We start from the raw sequence: 19,273 nt of genomic DNA, 5'->3' as shown, positions 1-19,273 counted from the left end.
TTTTATTTCTTGATTATCAGTGATGTTGGATATTTTTCTATTAGACAGGCTGCTTATATTTCCTCCTGGGTGGACAGACTTCTGTCCACTGAAACTCTGTGCTTCATTACATGGATGTCTGAGTGCTGGGGAGGGGGGATGGAGACCTGGGCAGAAAGATGCAAGTTTACCGCTGTCAGAGCAGTTCCCACGGGATAGAAACGATCGTTCTGAGGGGCCCTTCTTCCCTCAGCCTGCAGACAAGATGAGAATGCCCTGGGAAAGCCTCGCAAGTCAAGGTTCTCACCTCTGGGTCCAGCACTTGCTCCTCCGTGGGTGAAACAACCCAGCCGAGACGGGCGGAGTCACTTTCAATGGCCTGGAGGACTTTCAGAAGCTTCTGCTGTTGTCTGAAATGTGATTTTTGTTTTAGCAAACAAGTAGTAATAAATGATAACACAATAGACAGTATTCCCATTAAGGGTACCATGCTTACTTTTCCATTTCAGAGAGAAGTAACAATTTGAGAAGAAAATACTCACACCCAGCAGAGAGATCAAAGGCACACATGGGCTGCTTTTCTCCCTTTATAAATAACTGTACAATTAGCCCCAAAAGAAGGGCCAAGCAAGAGAAACTGCCTGGGGCCAGAGCCAGCTGATCTCCTCAAGAAAACTTTTAACCTGTACAAGTCTAGATGGGGAGATGTCCCTGGTCATCCAGTGGTTAAGCATCCACGTTCCAATACGGGGGACTCGGGTTCGATCCCTGATCAGGAAACTAAGATCCCACTAAGATGCCCTTAGCAGGGCAACGAAGCCCCCGTTCCGGAACTAGAGGAACACTGTGTGCCACAATGAAGACGCAGTACGGCCCCAAGAGTCTAGAGCAGGGTCCACACAGTACAGCCTGCGGATCAAACGCAGCCCACGGCCCGCTTCTATGTGGTCTGAAAGCTAAGAATGGTTTTATGGTGTTAAACGGAAAACAAAACAAAAAGTGGAAAGCCTAAAGGATTTGTTATCTGGCCCTTTACTGAAAGGGGCTTCCCTGGTAGCTCAGATGGTAAAGAACCTGCCTGCAATGCAGGAGATCTGGGTTCAACTCCTGGGTCGGGAAGATCCCCTGGAGAAGGGAATGGCTACCCACTGCAGTATTCTTGTCTGGAGAATTCCATGGACAGAGGAGCCTGATGGGCTACAGCCCATGGGGTCACCAAGAGTCGGACACGACTGAGCAACTCTTTCATGACCTCTTGTCTAAGCAACTTCGGTTCCCTTAGCCCAATCTGCCCTCCTCTCCTTTACTGAAAAAGTTTGCCAATTCCTGACCTGCTCAGCACCTCTAGTTTCTGAGGACACAGCATTTCAAACCCAGAAGAGGGTCGTCTGCAAACACACCTCACTTGTGCTGTTTAAGGCTGAGAATCCCCAAGACCCTGAAGCACAAAGGATCTTGAGGACAAAGAAAGAAGCACTTGTAAATAAAACTGTATCTGATGTGATACATCCTCATGGCTCAGCCCTTTCGCTCCTGGAGGAAACTTCAAGTTCTGATTTATGGTCACAGGGGTTCACAGCGTGGTTTCCGATCTGGGGTCTGCAGACTCCTGGAGGAATGGCTAGCGGTGCCTTTAGCCTATTCAGAATTTTTCTAGAAATTATCAAAGGCAAACTGCCTCTGGGTGGACATAGATCTGGAGAGTATGAAGCTTGGCCAGGAAACTCCTCCTTCATGCAAAGAAAAAGCCCCCATCTTTCAGGGCTGATGCAGCCCCAGGCCAGAGCCTCAGCTTAGTGACCACCACGCAGGCTGGACTCCAGCTGCTCTCGCCCCTCAGCACTGCACAGCCTAGCATGCGCCCACTCTCCACGGCAGCCTGCGGAGTGCGGCGGGGCACGAGTGCATTCTTGAACCTACTGGCTCCGGCTGGTGCATCTTTCTGAAGATCGATGTGGCCCGAAGACTAGAGGAAAGCCTTTATTTTGATAATAAAATCTGACAGTGCCGATCACTGAAGCTACGTGTGAAGGGACTAGAAAGCAGAGTTTGAACGAACTCTGAATAGAGAAAAGAAGGTTCAAAGGGCACTGCTTTGGGTCACTGCCTGCCGTGTGGGCTGCTTCCCTGGAAAGCTCGGAGAAGATTGAAGTTTTACACTGGCTGAACCAAACCCAACAAGCCAAGAGACGGGTCTGAAAGCAATCAAGTCAATTTCATGCTTCTGGGCTGAAGGGAGGGGGAGGGGGGATACAGTCTAAGCAACCAGCTTTAAATGGTCTGGAATCATATAGGAAATGCAAAGAAAAACCTCAGTTAATAAGATTCTCATGGCTGCATGACTATGGGCTGCTTGTTTTCGTTCTGAAGCCGCTTAGATAAGTACCTGCTCCCCAAAAGGCCAATTCTGTCGATGGCTTCACTGACGGCTCTGGCTCCCCCTGCTGCCCTGGCTGGCTCCTGCGTGCTGGTCACTGTGGTGATGGGAGGCAGCTGAGGAAGGATGCAAAGGCTCATGAGACAGATGTCTGAGGCGACCCTCCTGGCCCAAGCCACAGCAGAGCCATGGTCAAAAGGACACGCTCCACAGATCATCAGCCCCGTTGTGGGCAACTAGGAGCTGGAATGAGGGTAACAGCAGCTGCCTGGGGCTGATTAGATTTCTAGAAAACCCTCACACGATCTTCGGCAAAAGACGGGGTCTCCGTTTCTTATGATCTGGGAAGTCCCAGGGAATGATCAGCTTCAATGAGCTATTGAAAAATTTCTCTCTCATCAAAACCTTTGCCCACCTCCAGTGAACCTCTGTGCTGTTTGCCACAAAGTAATGGGACTCTGTGGAGAATTCCAGTAACATTAGACCCTTTGATTTTCAATCCTCCAAGCCTTTTCCCCTTCTTTTTCATTTATCATCTGAACTAAAAATGTGCTTTGGTCTCTATCTGCAAGTAATTGTAGTCATTGGAAGCTCTGTGAATCAGGGGTCAGGTCATCCAGAAATCCTGGACCACAGGGTAGGCAGTGTGGCAAACCTGTCAGAAATATTGACTGGCAACAGTTTCAGAGGACCAGGAAATAATAGAAAAAGCAGGAGGGTTGCAAAAAGAAAACCATAGTGTTGCTCTGGGGTGCTGCCCTGCCTAGCACTCTATTTCATGAGCTCTCTCTCCAGTTCCCCACTGCCCACCCCCTACTTCCCCTGCCCTCTTCTCCTCCAGGAGTTCCTCCCCTCCCGGATTGGGCTAGGCTCATTCCCACTTCAAAGCTTTCCCCCGTTCCTTCCACAGGGAATGCTATTCTCTTGCTGGCTGACTCCTTCTTAATAGACAGGGCTCAGCCTAGACCGGATGCCTTCCAAGGGGCCTCCTCAGACCACCCCGTGGGAGGCAGCCACCATCCCACAGTCTCCCACCCTGACCTTTAGCACTGTTTATTGTCATCTCTCTCTGAAGTCACCGGGTTATGGATGGCTTAATTGCAACGTTGGCTGCAAGCTCCCTGAGGCCAGGGGCTAATCTGGTCTGTCTCGGCCACCTCTGTATTCTGAGGACGTGGAGTAGCCTTGGGCACACTAGCAAAGACATTCCCAGCTGTTTTATTAACTCAAATCCATCTTTCCTGGGGCCACCTTTGCTAAAATTGGCCTAATCCAACTAGGCAGATATATATATTTATCTGGGATACTAAGATCTGTTTTTGTATTATCTTGTGAAAAAAATAGAAACCTAACAAGGGACTGGGAGTCAGCAGGCCTGGGTGAGTTCTGGCTTCCGCTCATACTCATGGGCAAAGCGCTCCAGCCCGGGTCTCCCGAGCTGGGAGATGGGCAGAATGCCGGCATGCTCAGGAAGCACAGTGAGGGCCCGCTGGGACCGTGGCAGGGAGGCCCTCTCGAGACTGTCGGGCGCTGTTGGGCACGGCGCTCTATTGTTCCTCTCAGGACTTCACTGACCTCAGGGGTCTCCTCCTTGAGCAGACTGGTCCAGGACTTTGCTCGTGGTCCCTCTGTGTCCTGGAATGATGGAATCACATGATCTGAGGTCAGAATAAAGCCATCCACTGCACCCCCTTCACCGACAGAGACAAAGACCGTCTTGGGATCACAGACGCGAATGTCGGGGGCATAGGGCTGAGCACCAAGAAAATAGGCAACAGATGATGCTTGATGATAGCCCCAAAGAGTAGCCTGAGACAGGGCCTGGGGAGCAACTGGTGGTGTGGATGGGGCTCTAGGCTTGTAGGCACTCAGATCTCAGCCACTGCCATAGACAGACATGCCCCGAGAAAGCCCCTCTGATTCCTGGGTGCCATCAGCCATATCTAGAAAACAGGGTCATGAAACCAGTCCTGCCTGTCTCAGGACTACTGTGAGCGTCAAGCGGAGCAAGTTAAGGCAAAGGGTTTCAACAGGTGAGTCAGGGAACACGCTTCTGAGAAAGGATGTGGACACCGAGGCATGCCTGAAGCCCCCCAGTCCACCCCATCACCCATCTTTCTGTTTGCTGCTCAAATGCCAAGGCTGTGGGCGCCAACTTAAACTCCTGTAGGGCCAGGGGTGGGGGAGCTTCCCAAGTAGGTGAAGCAGGCCAGGGGCGGGGCTTTAGGGAGTGGTGAGGACTGCTGAGGCCGGAAGGGCTCATGCTCTGGGAAAGGGGGTCTTTCCAGAGCAGCCAGAGGTGGCTGTTGTCTCCATTCTTTCTCTGATGTACCAGTCTACAACCCTGGTTTAAGGTGTTCAGGGTTTGCAGGGAAATCAGCAAGGACTGGAAGCACTTAGGACCAAAAGATGGAAAGGAGGCGGAGGAAATGGGGACTTGGATGGGTCAGCGAGAATCAGGCAGTGGACAGGCTGATTGGTGTGAGGTCAGGGGCGCCCCCACAGCTCTCTCTCCTAACCACGTGCTCTCGGCAAGCACGGCTCAGACACCGCCTGGTCCCCGAGTAGCCCGAGTCCTACTCCATGCTTTCCCGCTGCAGGGAACGCACCTGCGGTGGGCTGGTGGGGGGCTCAGACTTTCTGCTGAGGATCGCCCTCTGCAGGGCCTCGTTCTCCACCTGGATGGCTCTCAGCACAGCCGAGGCATCTTCCTCTCGGTCCTCATCCTCGCGCACTGGTTTCCGGGTTGCGGATAGGGGTCTCTCTCGGCGGCTCCCGGGTCCTGGGGGCGGAAAGCAGGGGGTTCTGTTTTAGACTGCATTCTGGGAGGGTTGCTCCAAATCGATTAGACTCAAACTGAGGAACATTCTATAAAACAACTGGCCTGTACTCTCCAAAAATGTAAAGGTCAAGAAAGACAAAGATAAACTGGAGAGATGCTCCGGATGAAAGGGGCTGGGGCAGAAACGGCAGCTGAATGCAATAGCGATCCTGGGGGTGGATCCTGGGTGGGCAGACATCACACTAAAGAACATAATTGTAGCAAGTGGAGAAATCCGAGTAGAGGCTGTGGCTTGGATAACAGTATTGTATTAATGCTAGATATCCTGAATGTCACATGTAAGTACACTGTAGCGATGGAAGATGAATGCCCCTGTCCTTAGGAGATACATACTGCAGTGTTCAGGGTAAAGGGGAATGCTGTCTACAATTTAATCTCAAATGAGAGAGCAAACATAAAGCAACCGCAGCAAAATGTTAGCAAGTGGTGAACCTGGGGGGATGGGGGTGTTGGTTGTACTGTCCTTGCAGTTTGCCTTTACATCCAAAATCGAAATAAAAAGTTAAAAAATTAGACATCTAGCAAAGTGCCTATAAAGAATAATCCCTAATATTGTGGAGAAGAACGGGTGGTTCGGAATCATTGTGCTTTAGTTTATTTTGTTTTTGTGTGGGTAACAAGATTTACAAAGAAACTACTCTTCAGTTGAAGAAAAAAAGTATTGCAAAACTGAAGTTGATGGTAGAAGTTCTAATGAGTGAACAGTGACTTTATAAAGTGATATGCAAAAAGTACCCAACAAGACTGGTTGAAAAAAAAATACATCACGTTATGTTCTGTTGTTCTTGTTTAGTCACTAAGTTGTGTCTGACTCTTTTGCGACTCCATGGACTATTGCCTTCCAGGCTCCTTCTGTCCGTGGGATTTCCCAGGCAAGAATACTGCAGTGGGTTACCACTTCCTCCTCAAGGGGGTCTTCCTGACCCAGGGATCAAACCCAAGTCTCCTGCCAAGTGGGTTCTTTACCACTGAGCCACCAGGGAAGCCCCAGCACGTAGGTACTATCCCTGGGTGATTTGTTCACCCAGTGGAATACTATGCAGCTATAAAAAACAAAAGGCATTCTAAAATATCTACAGATAAACATGACGACTTGAATTTGCTTCATAATCAGGTGGGGAATGGGTGGGGTCACAGGTGAAATTGGCCATCAACTGACTATTGCCTAGGTTAGGCAATGAACATGTGGGGTGTCTTATGATAACATCTCAATTACTCATATTTGGATTCTGTTTTTTTTTTTTTTTAATCTCTATTTAAAAACAGAACTGCTCAAAATGTTGCCATTGGGATGTTTAAAGAGGCTTTAACCTACTGAATTTCATCCTCTAGGCAAATATATATTGAGTGCCACTCTGCCAGGCTCTGTTGTTAGTACTGGGGACAGCGGTGACCAGACAGACCAAGAGTCTCACCTTTGTGGAGGGAGGCAATAGCTGGAGAAACAATAAATAGTCTAGGGTGTTCCATGCCAGGAGATGATAGGGAAAAACAATAAAAACAGAGCAGGGTAACAGAGATGGAAAGTACAGGATGGCAAGATGGGCCTCGCTGAGCACTGGGGAAGTGTGGTCCACACACCAGTGCGAAGGGAGAGATTTGAGAAGGGGTGGGGAGGACAGGTCACACAGGGCCTTGGAAGACACTGTAAGGTCATAACTCTGAGAGAACTGAGGAGTCAAAGGCTCTAGAGCAGGGGACCTGATCTGACTTAGGTGCTGAATGGAGACCAGAATGAAGGGAGATGAAGGGGAAAGCAGAGGGGCCAGGCTCCTGCAGCTGTGCAGGGGAGGGGCGACATAGAGTGTGGTCAGTTTCTGCGTGTATGTTACAGATGGAGCCAACAGGATTTCCGGCCAGAGTAGATGTGGTGGGTACAGAAAGAGAGGAGACAAGGATGACTCCAAGACTTTGGTCTGAGGAAGTGGATGATGGGGTTGCTCTTGGTTGAGCTGGGGAGGGCTGTGGGAGGAGCAGGTTTGGAAGAGAAGAGCAAGGGCAGCTTGGAACCGAGAGATGTGATTGGCATCAGGGTGGAGCTGTCCAGTTGGCCTGCACACACATGAGTGTGAAGTTTGGGAGGGTGGTCTGGGCTGGAGACATGAATTCAACATCGGCAACTGGATGGCACCACTTAACAATAGTCTCCTGACCTCCCTGGTGGCCTCGTGGTTAAGATTCCACCTGCCAATGCAGGGAACGTTCAACCCCTGATCTGGGAAGATCCCACACACCGGAGTAACTAAGCCTGTGCACCACAACTACTGAGCCTGCGTGCCTAAAGCCCATGCTCTGCAACAGGAGAAGCCACCGCAATGAGGGAAGCCTGTGCACGGCAATGAAGCGTAACCCCTGCTTCCCGAGACTCATGGGCAGAAACGAAGACTCAGTACAGGCAAAACAACAACAAAAAAATCCACAGAAAAACAAACAATAGTATCAAGGATTGACATTAACGTTGGTTTATAACCAAATAACTGGGAATTAACATGTATGAATCCTCTGGGGTTTTGTTGTTGTTCGGTCACTAAGTCTTGTCCAACTCTTTGCGACCCCATGAACTGCAGGCTTCCCAGTCCTGCAGTTGTGTCTGCAGGCTTCCCAGTCCTTCAACATCTCTCAGAGTTTGCTCAAACTCAGGTGCATTGAGTCAGTGATGCCATTCAACCATCTCATCCTCTGTCATCCCCTTCTCCTCCTGCCTTCAATCTTCCCCAGCATCAGAGCCTTTTCCAATGAGTTGGCCCTTTGCATCAGGTGGCCAAAGTACTGGAGCTTCACCTTCAGCATCAGTCCTTCTCATGAATATTCAGGGTTGATTTCCTTTAGGATTGACTGCTTTGATCTCCTTGCTGTCGAAGGGACTCTCAAGAGTCTTCTCCAGCACCACAGTTCAAAAGCATCAATTCTTTGGTGCTCAGTCTTCTTGATGGTCCAACTCTCACATCAGTACATGACTACTGGAAAAACCATACTTTGACTATATGGACTACATATATATATCTGGCCTGGTGCAAAGACTTGTTAAAAAACCAGCAGCCTTCAATCCCCATGACCTCAGTAAACAGGCGCCCATGGTTATCAAAGATTCAGCTGGAGCCCTTTACCCTCCTGCTATGTTCTGTTGTATTTTGCATCTAAATGAGAGTTCAAGTAGCAACATCAAGAATGGCTTTGGCTGGAGAGGGAAGGACACACACAGCAGCTCTACTGGGGTGGCTTCCAGGACAGCCAGACACTGGGCTGACAGAAAAGGTGCGGCACGTGCGTGCTCGTCCAGTCACGCCTGACTCTTTTGTGACCCCATGGACTATAACCCGCCAGGCTCCTCTGTCCATGGGATTCTCCAGGCAAGAATACTGGAGTGGGTTGCCATTGGGCTGATGGAAAACCTAAGCTAAAAGGAAGGGACACCAATTTCTACCAGGCATCCAGTAGAGGGGTTTTCAAGGTGAATGTCTGGGGACTAAGTAATTACTTATTAATTACTGAGTAATTGAGACTGAATTTGGGGGGTGGGGAAGAAGGAGAGAGTGGGGGAGATGGGGAGGAACAGCTGAGCCACCGCCAAGCTCCAGCCAACACCTACCAGATAGATAGTGCTGTGCTTCTAGTGTTGCCAACTTTTTTTCCCAAAGAAAAGCTAGAATATGAAATGAAAAGCTAGAATATGAAATGACAGAGGATGAGTTGGTTGGATGGCATCACCGACTCGATGGACATGAGTTTGAGCAAGTTCCGGGAGTTAGTGATGGACAGGGAAGCCTGGCATGCTGCAGTCCATGGGGTCGCAGAGTCAGACACGACTGAGCAACTGAACTGAACCCTAAATTGTATTTGTTCATAAAGTACTCCAGTTTTTAGGAAACATGAAAGCCAACAGAACTCAAGGGCTGGTCTGATATAGGTCATGGCAAGTCCAAGCTACTCCCCCAGGCAAGTCAAGGGCACCCAAAGGAACCTTTATGGGCCTTTGGGTGGCAGGCTGGCCTGGGTGATAGCGGTGGTGGGTCATTCTGACTCTGATGTTTGCCGTGGCTCAAGTGCTGCTCCTGGGGACAGATGGTAAGCACTGCCGGCAACGTGACCTGGGGATTCCGGTCTCCCTGGTCAAGGCTGCTTTAACTGTTTTCCTTTCTTATCAGCTACTCGGCCTGCTCTGCCCCTTGAGGGATGAGCAGGTGAGAGCTGGAGGGAGCTGATGAAGGTGGGGACCCGCATTGCTATGGAAACACGGCGGGTCCAGGGGGTGTGGTAAGGCCACTGGGATCTTCCTCACGCAGGTCCCTGAAGCAGCTGGGGGATGGAAAAGAGGGTGAAAGGAAGGCATGGCCGTGGGCTCCTCTGGAGCTGGAACTGAGGAATCCTGAAGCATCAGTGCACCCTCACCCCAAGGGGAGCTGAAGCAGAAACGGGCTCCCCACGTGGCACAGGCATTAATGCCACAGGCTCTCGACTGTCACTACACTGTGAGATGAGATGCTGGTCTGGGTGGGTGGGGGGCACAGACGTGGGTGAACAGGCGCAGCCCATCCTCACAGACCTCCCAGTCACGGGGCGGAGACAGACGTGGATCAGTGCACAGGACAGGCCGGCAGTAGGTGACGCGTTCTGGGAGGAAAATCAAGGCCGGAGATGACAGGAGGGGAAGGAAACTATTTCAGAGCCTCAGTCAGGGGAGGTGACATCTGAGTGGAGACCTTAGAGTGCTGAGCCTTGTGAACACCCAGATGGGGAGGCTCCTCCAGGTCAAGGGGGCAGCAGATGCCAAGGCCCTGTGGTGGGAGGGGTTTGGCACACTGAGGAATGGCACGGGGGCTGGGCTGGGGGAGCGAGGGGAAGTCTGGTGGGCAGCAGGGCTGGAGAGGCCTCAGATGGGCTCTCATGGGACCCCAGGGCCAGCTACGCCTTAGAGGCCTCCTGCCACTCCAGGAGGCCACGCCTACCTGTTTAACGCTACACCCTGGTTCCCAGCGCGATTAATGGGTGGAAAGTGATTTCAACTCTGAACCTCGTCAGTCTCAGTATCTGTGAATGTCCATAAAACATATTGTTCCCTCCACCATCTGCAATAAAGCAGAGCTGAGAAATTCAAGGTCCCTTCAGATCCTAGAGAAGACCCCATAAATAAGGGCTGAAGAGCTTGTGTACAGTTAAACAAACACATCAACACTCTGATCTAGGGGTACAAACCCCAGTGTCAGTGCGAGATTCTGGCAGCACAAGGATAAGGAGAACCTGGGCGATTCATAAGTTCCTTCTTTTTCCTTTTTGGATGTTTGTGACTTTTTCTTACTAAACTTTTTATTTTGTACTGAGGTATAGCCAATGATGGAATAGGAAATGGCAGCCTACTCCAGTATTCTTGCCTGGAAAATTCCACGGGCAGAAGAACCTGCCAGGCTGAGCGACTGAACATACACACACACACAGCCAATGAACAGTGTTGTGATACTTCCAGGTGGACATCAAAGGGACTGAGCCATACATAACACAAGTATCCATTCTCCCGTAAGCTCCTTCTGCATTTCCTGCTTAGAACACTTACAAAGTCAGTCAAAAAAGCGGCACTACGTGGTGGCCCGTGCCTTTTTACTATCACTATGTGGGACTTCCCAGGTGGCTCAGAAGGTAAAGAATCTGCCTGCAATGTGGGAGACCCGGGTTCGATCCCTGGGTTGGGAAGATCCCCTGGAGTAGGAAATGGCAACCCGCTCCAGTGTTCTTGCCTGGAAAATTCCATGGACAGAGGAGCCTGGCAGGCTGCAGTCGAAGAGGTCGCAAGAGTTGGATACAACTGAGCGAGTAAACCACCACCACCACGTGGGCAAAAGCCTCCTCCTCTCACATCTCAGTGACCTGGGGCTGGGGTGGAGCGGCGCATCTAAGACAATTATCTGTAGCCTTACACTTTCCTTTTCTTGGGAAAGGATAACCAGGAAGGCATTTTCTTCACGCAGGGTCCAGTTTTACCTGCACAAACCCTTCTGCCCTGAGTGTATTTCATTTGGGAGGGAACGCTCCCGCGACAACATGGTTGTTGGGTCCTGCCTGTGCCCTTTGAGTCATATTATGCTAAGAAGATGCTTTTAAAAATTAAATCAGCCTTTCTCCCAGTGAAGGTCAGTGCCGCAGCTCCACTACCAGAGTTCTCCCCACCCATGGCTGCCCAGAAATGTGTACACACTGCCCGCGTCCTCCTGATTCACACCCCCGCTGCCGGGCTGTGTGGACTGCATCTCCTCATTGCACATGAGGGTGCCGCCTTTTGATTTCGTTGGAACTTCCCCTTGCTCATTTGGGTGAGCTGTTTCTGCACCGGCCTGAGCCCATGTGAGGCTGGATTTATTCTCATCACAGCTGTGGAGAACAGTGGATTTATTCACACAATAGATCAGTGCCACCAGCAAAAGCCAAATGGTACATTTAAATTTATCCCAAAGCTGCTCTTTTCTGGTTGAAAACTACCCCTCTTCTGTGAACTGCACTTTCTCCTCGCTTCGCTAGAACTTGGCTTTCATCTCTGGAAACAAGAGCGTATCAACTGAGGAGATTTACCGTGAACGCAGCACATGTCACAAAGAAGACGAGAGACGTGGGCTGTCCAGTTGGCTCTCCAGCCAGGCAGCTTCTCCCCACCCGCTGGCTGTCACTCAGTGATTCAGAGTCTTAGCAAAATGGCCCCTTCCCAGAGGCAAGTGGTCTTTGAGGTCAGCCGGGAATCCGATGAAATGGCAAACATTACATCTGAGAATCACACAGGTCTAGTGCAGAGCTCATAGACCCAAAGCCCAGTGGCTGAGGCAAGCCTGTAGATTGTGTTGAGTGACTTTTGTAATTGGAAACAGATGTTAAGTTAAAATACATTTTTTTAAAAAAGAGGAAATTCACGTGAAAATCGGGATTCCTGGCCTCTCTTGAAAAGTCATGTGACCTGACAGCCCTTGCCATGCATGCCTACATGGCAGCTATGAGGTGGGGAGCGGCGCCCCCTGTAGGCAGGGCATTGGCCCTCCAGTTTCCACAGTGGTGGTCACATGCCCCTCAGACTGGCAACTGCGTGATGTGTATGGTGAAAGGTCTAGGGAAATGGCTGACTTAGCCCCGTTCTGTCTTGAGCTGCCCACACTCCCTCTGAAATCCAGCCAGGAGGGGGATGGGGGCTGCCTGCTGGGAGGATCTCTGACATCTGAGTGCTCCAGAGCCTCTGTGCATTTTAACCTGACTCACTGAGAATGCACACACAGTCTCATCCATTACCTGCTTCCCATGGTTCAGGAGACTGTGACAAATGACCACAAACGACTCCCACATGCAACATGCCGCATCATGCTGTGACACTGCCACACCCTCCATCAAGAGGTGAGTGCTTGCTCAGTTGCTTCAGTCATGTCTGACTCTGCAACCCTATGGACTGTAGCCCGCCAGGCTCCTCTGTCCATGGGGATTCTCCAGGCAAGAACACTGGAGTGGGTTGCCATGTCCTCCTCCAGGGGATCTTGCTGACCCAGGGATCAAATCTGGGTCTCAGGTCTCCTGCATTGGCAGGCCGTTTTTTTTTTTTTGTTTGTTTGTTTGTTTGTTTGTTTGTTTTTACCACTAGCACCACTTGGGAAGCCCCCCCATCAAGAGGTAGCTGGAGCCTATTTCTCTAGCTGGGCTTGGCCTGGTGACTTCCTTTGGCCAACAGGTCCTTCGCAGTCACAACTGAGCAGATCCTTTAAAAAGCACTTACATGCTGAGGCGTGTTCTCTCTGGCTGCCTAGAGACCCCCAGGTGCTGGATAATGAGACCACATGGAGCAGAGATAAATTGTCCCAGCTGAGGTCCTTGGGCCAGGGGGCCTGCCAGACACTGTGAGTGAGGCCATGTGAGCTCATCCAGCCCACTAGCTCACTATGGAACCAGCCAGTCCACCCGCAGCAATAATAAAAAGCATTGTTGCTTGCAGCCACTATAGCGTGGAGGGGATTGTCAGGCAGCAGGAGATAGCTGTTACACCTGGCTTGTCAAAGCCTGTGCTCATCTCATCTCTAAAGCTTGTTTGGGGGCCTCTAGGGGCAGATGCTCTCTGCAGCCCTTAACACTCATCTTTCCGCTGCTGTCTCATCGTGAGTTCAGGAATGCACATGATTTTTAATGATGTTCAAGGAAGGTGTCAGCCCCCAATCTCCTCCTCACTGACTAAGCAACTTCTACTCTTTCCTCTTGCATATTACAGTCCTTTGCTCCATACCTGGCCTCTGAAGAATTTGTAGCAAAATGTCCTGTGTAGTTAATTTTTATATGAAATGAGCAGCAGTTACTTTCCGGCTCCAGAGACAGTGACCTTCATGGCATCCATGTTTTCCTTCAGGGAACCACCTCTTCCCCAGCTTCTCAGTCCACATGGTTTGGAGGCAACTGCATCTACCCCCACTCCTGGCCCTGTCTGGGCCCACAAGAAAACAGGTGCCTCTCCTTGACTGTGGAGTTTAGAGATCAGTTCAGGGGAGAGATGGTTCTTGGACTCTTCTGGGACTGTTAGGAAGAGGAGCCACCAGGGACCATCTCTGGGCCGTGCCTGAGACTATAGATGTGGTTCCCAAAGTGTGGTCCCTGGAGCAGTAAAATCAGTATCACCTGGAACTTACTAAGAATTAAAACACTTATGTTCCACCCTAGATGCACTGAATTAGAAACTGGGGCAGGGTCCAAAAATGGGGTGTTAATTTGCTTATTTATCACATAATTCTGATGCATGTTCAAGTCTGAGATGCACTGGATTAGAGGAGAGTAGAGCTAAGTGATAAAGAAACACCTTCCTGGTGATAGCATTGTCTGAACACCTGGATCCCACCATGCCTGAAGCTAGATTATAGTCCCAGACTTTTCAGATCTGTGAGCAATACATTTTCCCTTGTTGCTTCAGCCGGTTTGGATTTCTGACCCTTGCTGTTAATCGTGAACACTGACACGTATTATGAGACCCTGGACTTTGGCAGAATGGTCTTTCTGCAGCAGGTCTTCTTGACAGCAATGCTAACTGCAGGGCTGTCAAGATCTTCTAATTCACTCATGCTGAGGGGTGTTACTTTATTTCTACGTTGGCAGCTTGTCTGGGAAAAGTGGTTCAGATATATCACTTCCCTAAAGCACTCTGACACCTTGGACAGTAAACTTTCTACATTAAAGACTAATGTTCTCTCACCCGCAACAAGACAACAGGTCCTTTCCTGAAAGGCTATTTGATCGAGACCAAAGTAATCCAAGACATGAGGCCCTTTCATTAGAAGCAGGGATAATTATAGTGATAGAGAGGAATTAAACTCTCGTGGAGTTGCCTATATGTACATTTAATTGACACAAATTCAATTTTATGACTTTGGTCACAGATAAAGGGACAAGGAGAGAAATAACTCTTTTAAGAGTGCAGGCCATAGGTTACACTTATGGTAATGGCTAGCTAGCTAGCTAATCCAGATCAACCCATCCTTGGAACACAAGCAGAAAGCCTGGACCAAATAGTATTATGAAACTCTGTTTATAAAGAGAAATCTGTTTGAAGGCATGGAGAGTGAATAAGACTATGAAGGGTTACAGGCAGGAAATGAGAAACCCAGAGAGGTGAACTCAGCACCTGGGAAGTGCTTCCCCTCAAGGTGCTGCTGATTCTAAGAGCTTCTGCAAAGCTGAGAAACTGCACAGAGCTGGTGACAGACTTGGGGCTCCAGTCTGAGAATCAGGGTGGCCCAGAAATAGTCAGGAGTGAAGGGCACAGCAATACAAGCAAATCCAAATTACAGTTGACTATTGTAACAACAACAGTAATAATAATGATGTCTGGTGAATATTTACAGAGAATTAAAATGCATGACAATAAGCATTTAATTTTGGAGAGGGGTAAATGGAGTTAGACTTGTAAGGTCTCCACTGAATGAGCAGCAGTAAACTTGCTAATTTAAAGGAGATGCTAATAAGTCAAGAATGCATGTTGCAATCTCTGGTAATGACTAAAGGATAATAAAAGAATGTATAACTAACAAGCTAATAGAGAAGAAAAAAGAGGGATAATATAAAGTAATCAGTTCAGAATAGGGCAAGAAAGGAGAGGAAAAAAGGAACATAAAAGAGGCGGAACAAATAAAAACAAACAATAAGATGGTAGATTTAAAATAAAATCTATCAGCAATTACATTAAATGTAAATGGACTAAATGTGCCCATTACAACACATAGATTGTTAGAGGATAAAAATAAAAACCAATTACATGTTGTTTACAAGAGATAAACCCCAGTGTAAGGATGCAGAAAGTTTGAAAATAAGAGGATGAAAAAAGATGCACCACATAGAAGATTAAAAAAAGAAAGAAGACACACCACATAAACACGAACCAACAGAAAGCCGGTTGACTTAAAGACAAAAGCATTTTTAGAGTAAAAAAGAGACAGTACATGGAGATAAAAGGTTCAGTTCACCAGAAGACATGAAAAGGCTGATTTTGTATGCCCCTCGCAAAAGACATCCTCCCACAAACAGAAAGTAAAGCATCTAAGCAGTACAGGTTTCTCCTGGAAAAGGCTAAGTGGGTTTGGTTCTTCTGTCCTTGCAGCAAGTCAAGGTCCTGTGCCTCGGAGGCATGGACATCCCAGGGACCTCAGCGTAACGCCAGTGCTTAAAAACACATTTTTCCTACAACCCAGGCTCTAAACATATCCAACTGCTTCATCTGGGGCTCAGCCAAGAAGCTTTGGTCGTCCCCACCCTGGAGGAGCAACGACTCTCCTGGGCTTAAGGAAAGATAATATGTCTGCATGGGGTTTTCTAGGTAGAGCAGCATATATGCTACACTTGATCATCAGTTGGAGGGATTTCAAGGGTAGATTTGGCACCTGTACTTCCTTGACCTTTAGAACCTCATCCGTGTGTGACATGTGGCTGCAATGTCATCCCATTTCAGTGTAAGGGTGGTGCAACACAATGGTTTTCAACTTTCTTTTCTTCAAATTTGGCTTATGTAGGAGCATGCACCTTTATCAGATAAAGGCTGAGCTCCAAATCTGTTGAAAATGAGGATTCCACCACCTCAGCGTCCTCTTTAAGGGAGTCAATGGGACAAGCTAAGAACCACGTACCGGGGACAGCTGGTAACCCGATATTTATCAGATGGACCCACTGTGTATGCGAAGGCACGCTTCTTCGCCATGGTGGCCAGGAAGCTCACAGTCACGCCTGTGACCCCGCCTCAGACATCATTTGTTTACCCCCTGGCGTCATCTTATTGTTCCTACTCTTGTGTTCCCTTTACCTTCATTTCCTTACGTATTTGTTAAAGTCTTCTTGCACTACCCAATTTCTCATGTCAGAACTTCCTGGAGAAAGGCAGATTATAAATAATTAATGAAGCTCCACTTCTCAAAATGCCACACATCAAGGTATGTGTTACCTGTTGACTTGTTGAAGACAAACCCCTAGGACCTGTGGACATCACCTTATTTGGAAATAGGGTCTTTGCTGATGACCAGGTTAAGCTGAGGTCATTACGGTGGGCCTCAATCAAACATGACTGGTGTCCTTATAAAGAGAGTAAACTTGAACCCAGAGACAGAGGTGTACACGGGAAAGCAGCAGGTGAATGCTGGAGTTACGTTGTCACAAAGCAAGGAACTGTCAGGAGGTAGAGAGAAGCCTGGAGCAGGCTCATCCCTGGTGCCTTCAGAAGGAACATGGTCCTGCTGACACCTTGATTTGGGACTTCCCAACCTCCAGAAATGGGATAATAACTTTCTATTGCTTAAACCAATTAGATCTTGGTACCTTGTCACAACAGCCTAGGAAACTAATACAGTATTCAAAATGACTTTACTTGATACCTGATTTAACTTTAAAAATAATAACAGTTAGGGGACTTCCCTGGTGGTCCAGTGGTTGAGAATCCGCCTTCCAATGCAGGGGACACAGGGTCAAGCCCTGATTAGGGAATTAAGATCCCACATGCCGTGGGGAATTAAGCCTGCATGCCATGACTAAGAAATAAGGCAGCCAGATAAATAAGTAAATAAATATTTTAAAAATACTGTTATATATTTATATTACATTTATATTACTGAATATTAGAAAAAATAGACCAAGTGACTCCAACCAGTGGGCTTTAGGTGTGTCATTGTTTAGGACTAGGCGGATGTAGGTGTGTTGCAAGCCAACAGCGGTTTAGTTGGCACATGAGGGGCCATGCGATACAGTGATTAGGGACAGATACTCGGCAGCCAGGTTTTTAAGATTCCTTAACCTCTCTGTGCCTGGGTTTCCTCTGTATAATAGTGTTGAGTATAGCAGTACCTACTACACAGGATTGTTTGGGTGATTAAATGTAAGATTAACATGTGTGGTGCCAAACACAGCCTGGGAGCTGATTCAGGGGTTTATAAGTGCTGGCTCTTCATTGTATTACCCAGAAATGTAAGTATCTAGTGATTGCAGCCCACACATGAAGGAGGGAGGTCCCAGTGAGCCCAGCAGGCAACCAGGAAGGGTGCTTGACCACCACCAGGCTGCTCCCCCTCTACCAGGGCCTCTGGAAGGTTCCTACACAATGGCACACTGCCTTTGGCTTTATTTAACACCTTGTTCTGGAGAAATTTAAAAGCCGTTATTAATTTTTCATATGGAGTGAATACCAGCAGTACAGACTGGAGTCCTGTCGAGTTGAGCAGTGGTCAGTGGAGCCAGTCTGCGTGTAGAAGGAACAATGGCCCAGGAATTGTTACACTCTCCACCAGCTGACCTTGAGCAAGGGCTTGCTTTGAGCCAGGTGCTCCTCTAAGCTGACTATCCATCCACCCTTTTAATCCTTACAGTGACCCTCAGGGCAGAGTGCTCTTCTTTTAAAAAAAAAAAAAAATTATTTATTTAGGCTGAGCTGGGTCTTTATTGCTGCATGGGCTCTTCTCTAGTTGCCGTGAGTGTGGGCTGCTCTCTAGCTGTGGTGCCCAGGCTTCTCGTTGCGGTGGCTTCTCTTGTGATTATTTGCTCCGAGGCATATGGAATCTTCCCAGATTAAGGGTTCAACCCATATCTCCTGCACTGGCAGGCAGATTCTTTACCACTGAGCCACCAGGGAAGCCCCAGAGTGCTATTCTTATCTCCATTTGAGAGATGGGCGAAGGAGGCCCAGAGAGGTTAAGTAACCTGCCCAAGGTCACAGAGCTGGTGGGCAGAAGGGCAGGATTTGCACCAGGTGGTCAGGCTGCAGAGCCCGCCAGGTCTATTTTCTGCCAGGGTTGCTGGGCTAGTGGGCTGTCGGCCCAGAGCTGCTGGTGGCCCTCTCGCCACGTCTAAGAGCTTTTCTCAGAATGAAGGGCAAAAAGGAGAAAGCTGAGCTGGGAGGTGGGGAAAGGCAGACTGCTGACACATTTTAATCACTGGGTCCGGCTGCGCCCAGTGATCACACCACCTTTGGAAGTTCATTTACATGGATTGATGTAGACACTTTCCCTTCAGTCCACTCTTTTTATCACTTGCTATCTAAAACGCCTTGTCTTGGACTTGCCTGGTGGTCCAGCGGTTAAGACTGCCAGCCAATGCAGGGGACATGGGTCTGGTTCCTGGTCTGGGAAGATTCCACATGCTGCAGAGCAACTAAGCCTGAGAGCCACAACTACTGCAGCCCTCGAGTCCTCGCTTAGCAAGGAGAAAAACCACCGCAGTGAGAAGCCTGTGCCCCACAACTAGCCTGCACAGCAATGAAGACCCAGTACAGCCAAAAATAAAAGTAAGAAAATTAAAAAAAAAAAGATCAAACATCTTGTATTAGTATAGTGTTTTCTCCCAGTTGGGTGGGGTTTGATAAGGGTTAATCACCGAATGCCTGGGTGCCCCCTGCTCACAGTCCCTCGGCCAGACCTCCAACCGTGATCCCCAGAGCCAGAGCTCTCAAGGGTCAACACAGCTCACACCCAGGACTGAAAGGAGGGTCCCTCATCCACCCCGGGATGGGGAGCAGGCTTCTGCTCAGCACTGCCCCCCCGCCCCCCCCACCGCTGGAGCTCCCCAGCCAAGTGGTGCTCCACTTGCCCAGCCAGTGACCTTGCTGGTGA

At 49.0% G+C, this 19,273-nt stretch overlaps 1 protein-coding gene across 3 annotated transcripts in view; it reads right to left on the bottom strand.

The window, feature by feature from the left end:
* Positions 1–19,273, bottom strand: part of KATNIP (katanin interacting protein) — a 229,835-nt gene that overhangs the window by 89,012 nt on the left and 121,550 nt on the right. For all 3 annotated transcript variants that reach the window (XM_019988190.2, XM_070779846.1, XM_070779845.1), the window contains 4 exons: positions 4,966–5,138; positions 3,932–3,991; positions 2,366–2,472; positions 287–389 (listed from right to left, as the gene is read on the bottom strand). In XM_019988190.2, the coding sequence (XP_019843749.2) occupies positions 287–389; positions 2,366–2,472; positions 3,932–3,991; positions 4,966–5,138 (443 nt within the window). The remainder of the gene's footprint in view (positions 1–286; positions 390–2,365; positions 2,473–3,931; positions 3,992–4,965; positions 5,139–19,273) is intronic.

The sequence above is a fragment of the Bos indicus genome, chromosome 25, assembly GCF_029378745.1.
Source record: "Bos indicus isolate NIAB-ARS_2022 breed Sahiwal x Tharparkar chromosome 25, NIAB-ARS_B.indTharparkar_mat_pri_1.0, whole genome shotgun sequence".
NCBI classification, from domain to species: Eukaryota; Metazoa; Chordata; class Mammalia; order Artiodactyla; family Bovidae; genus Bos; species Bos indicus.
Note: the sequence above shows the minus strand (reverse complement) of the source record. Positions and strands in the feature narration are given on the sequence as shown.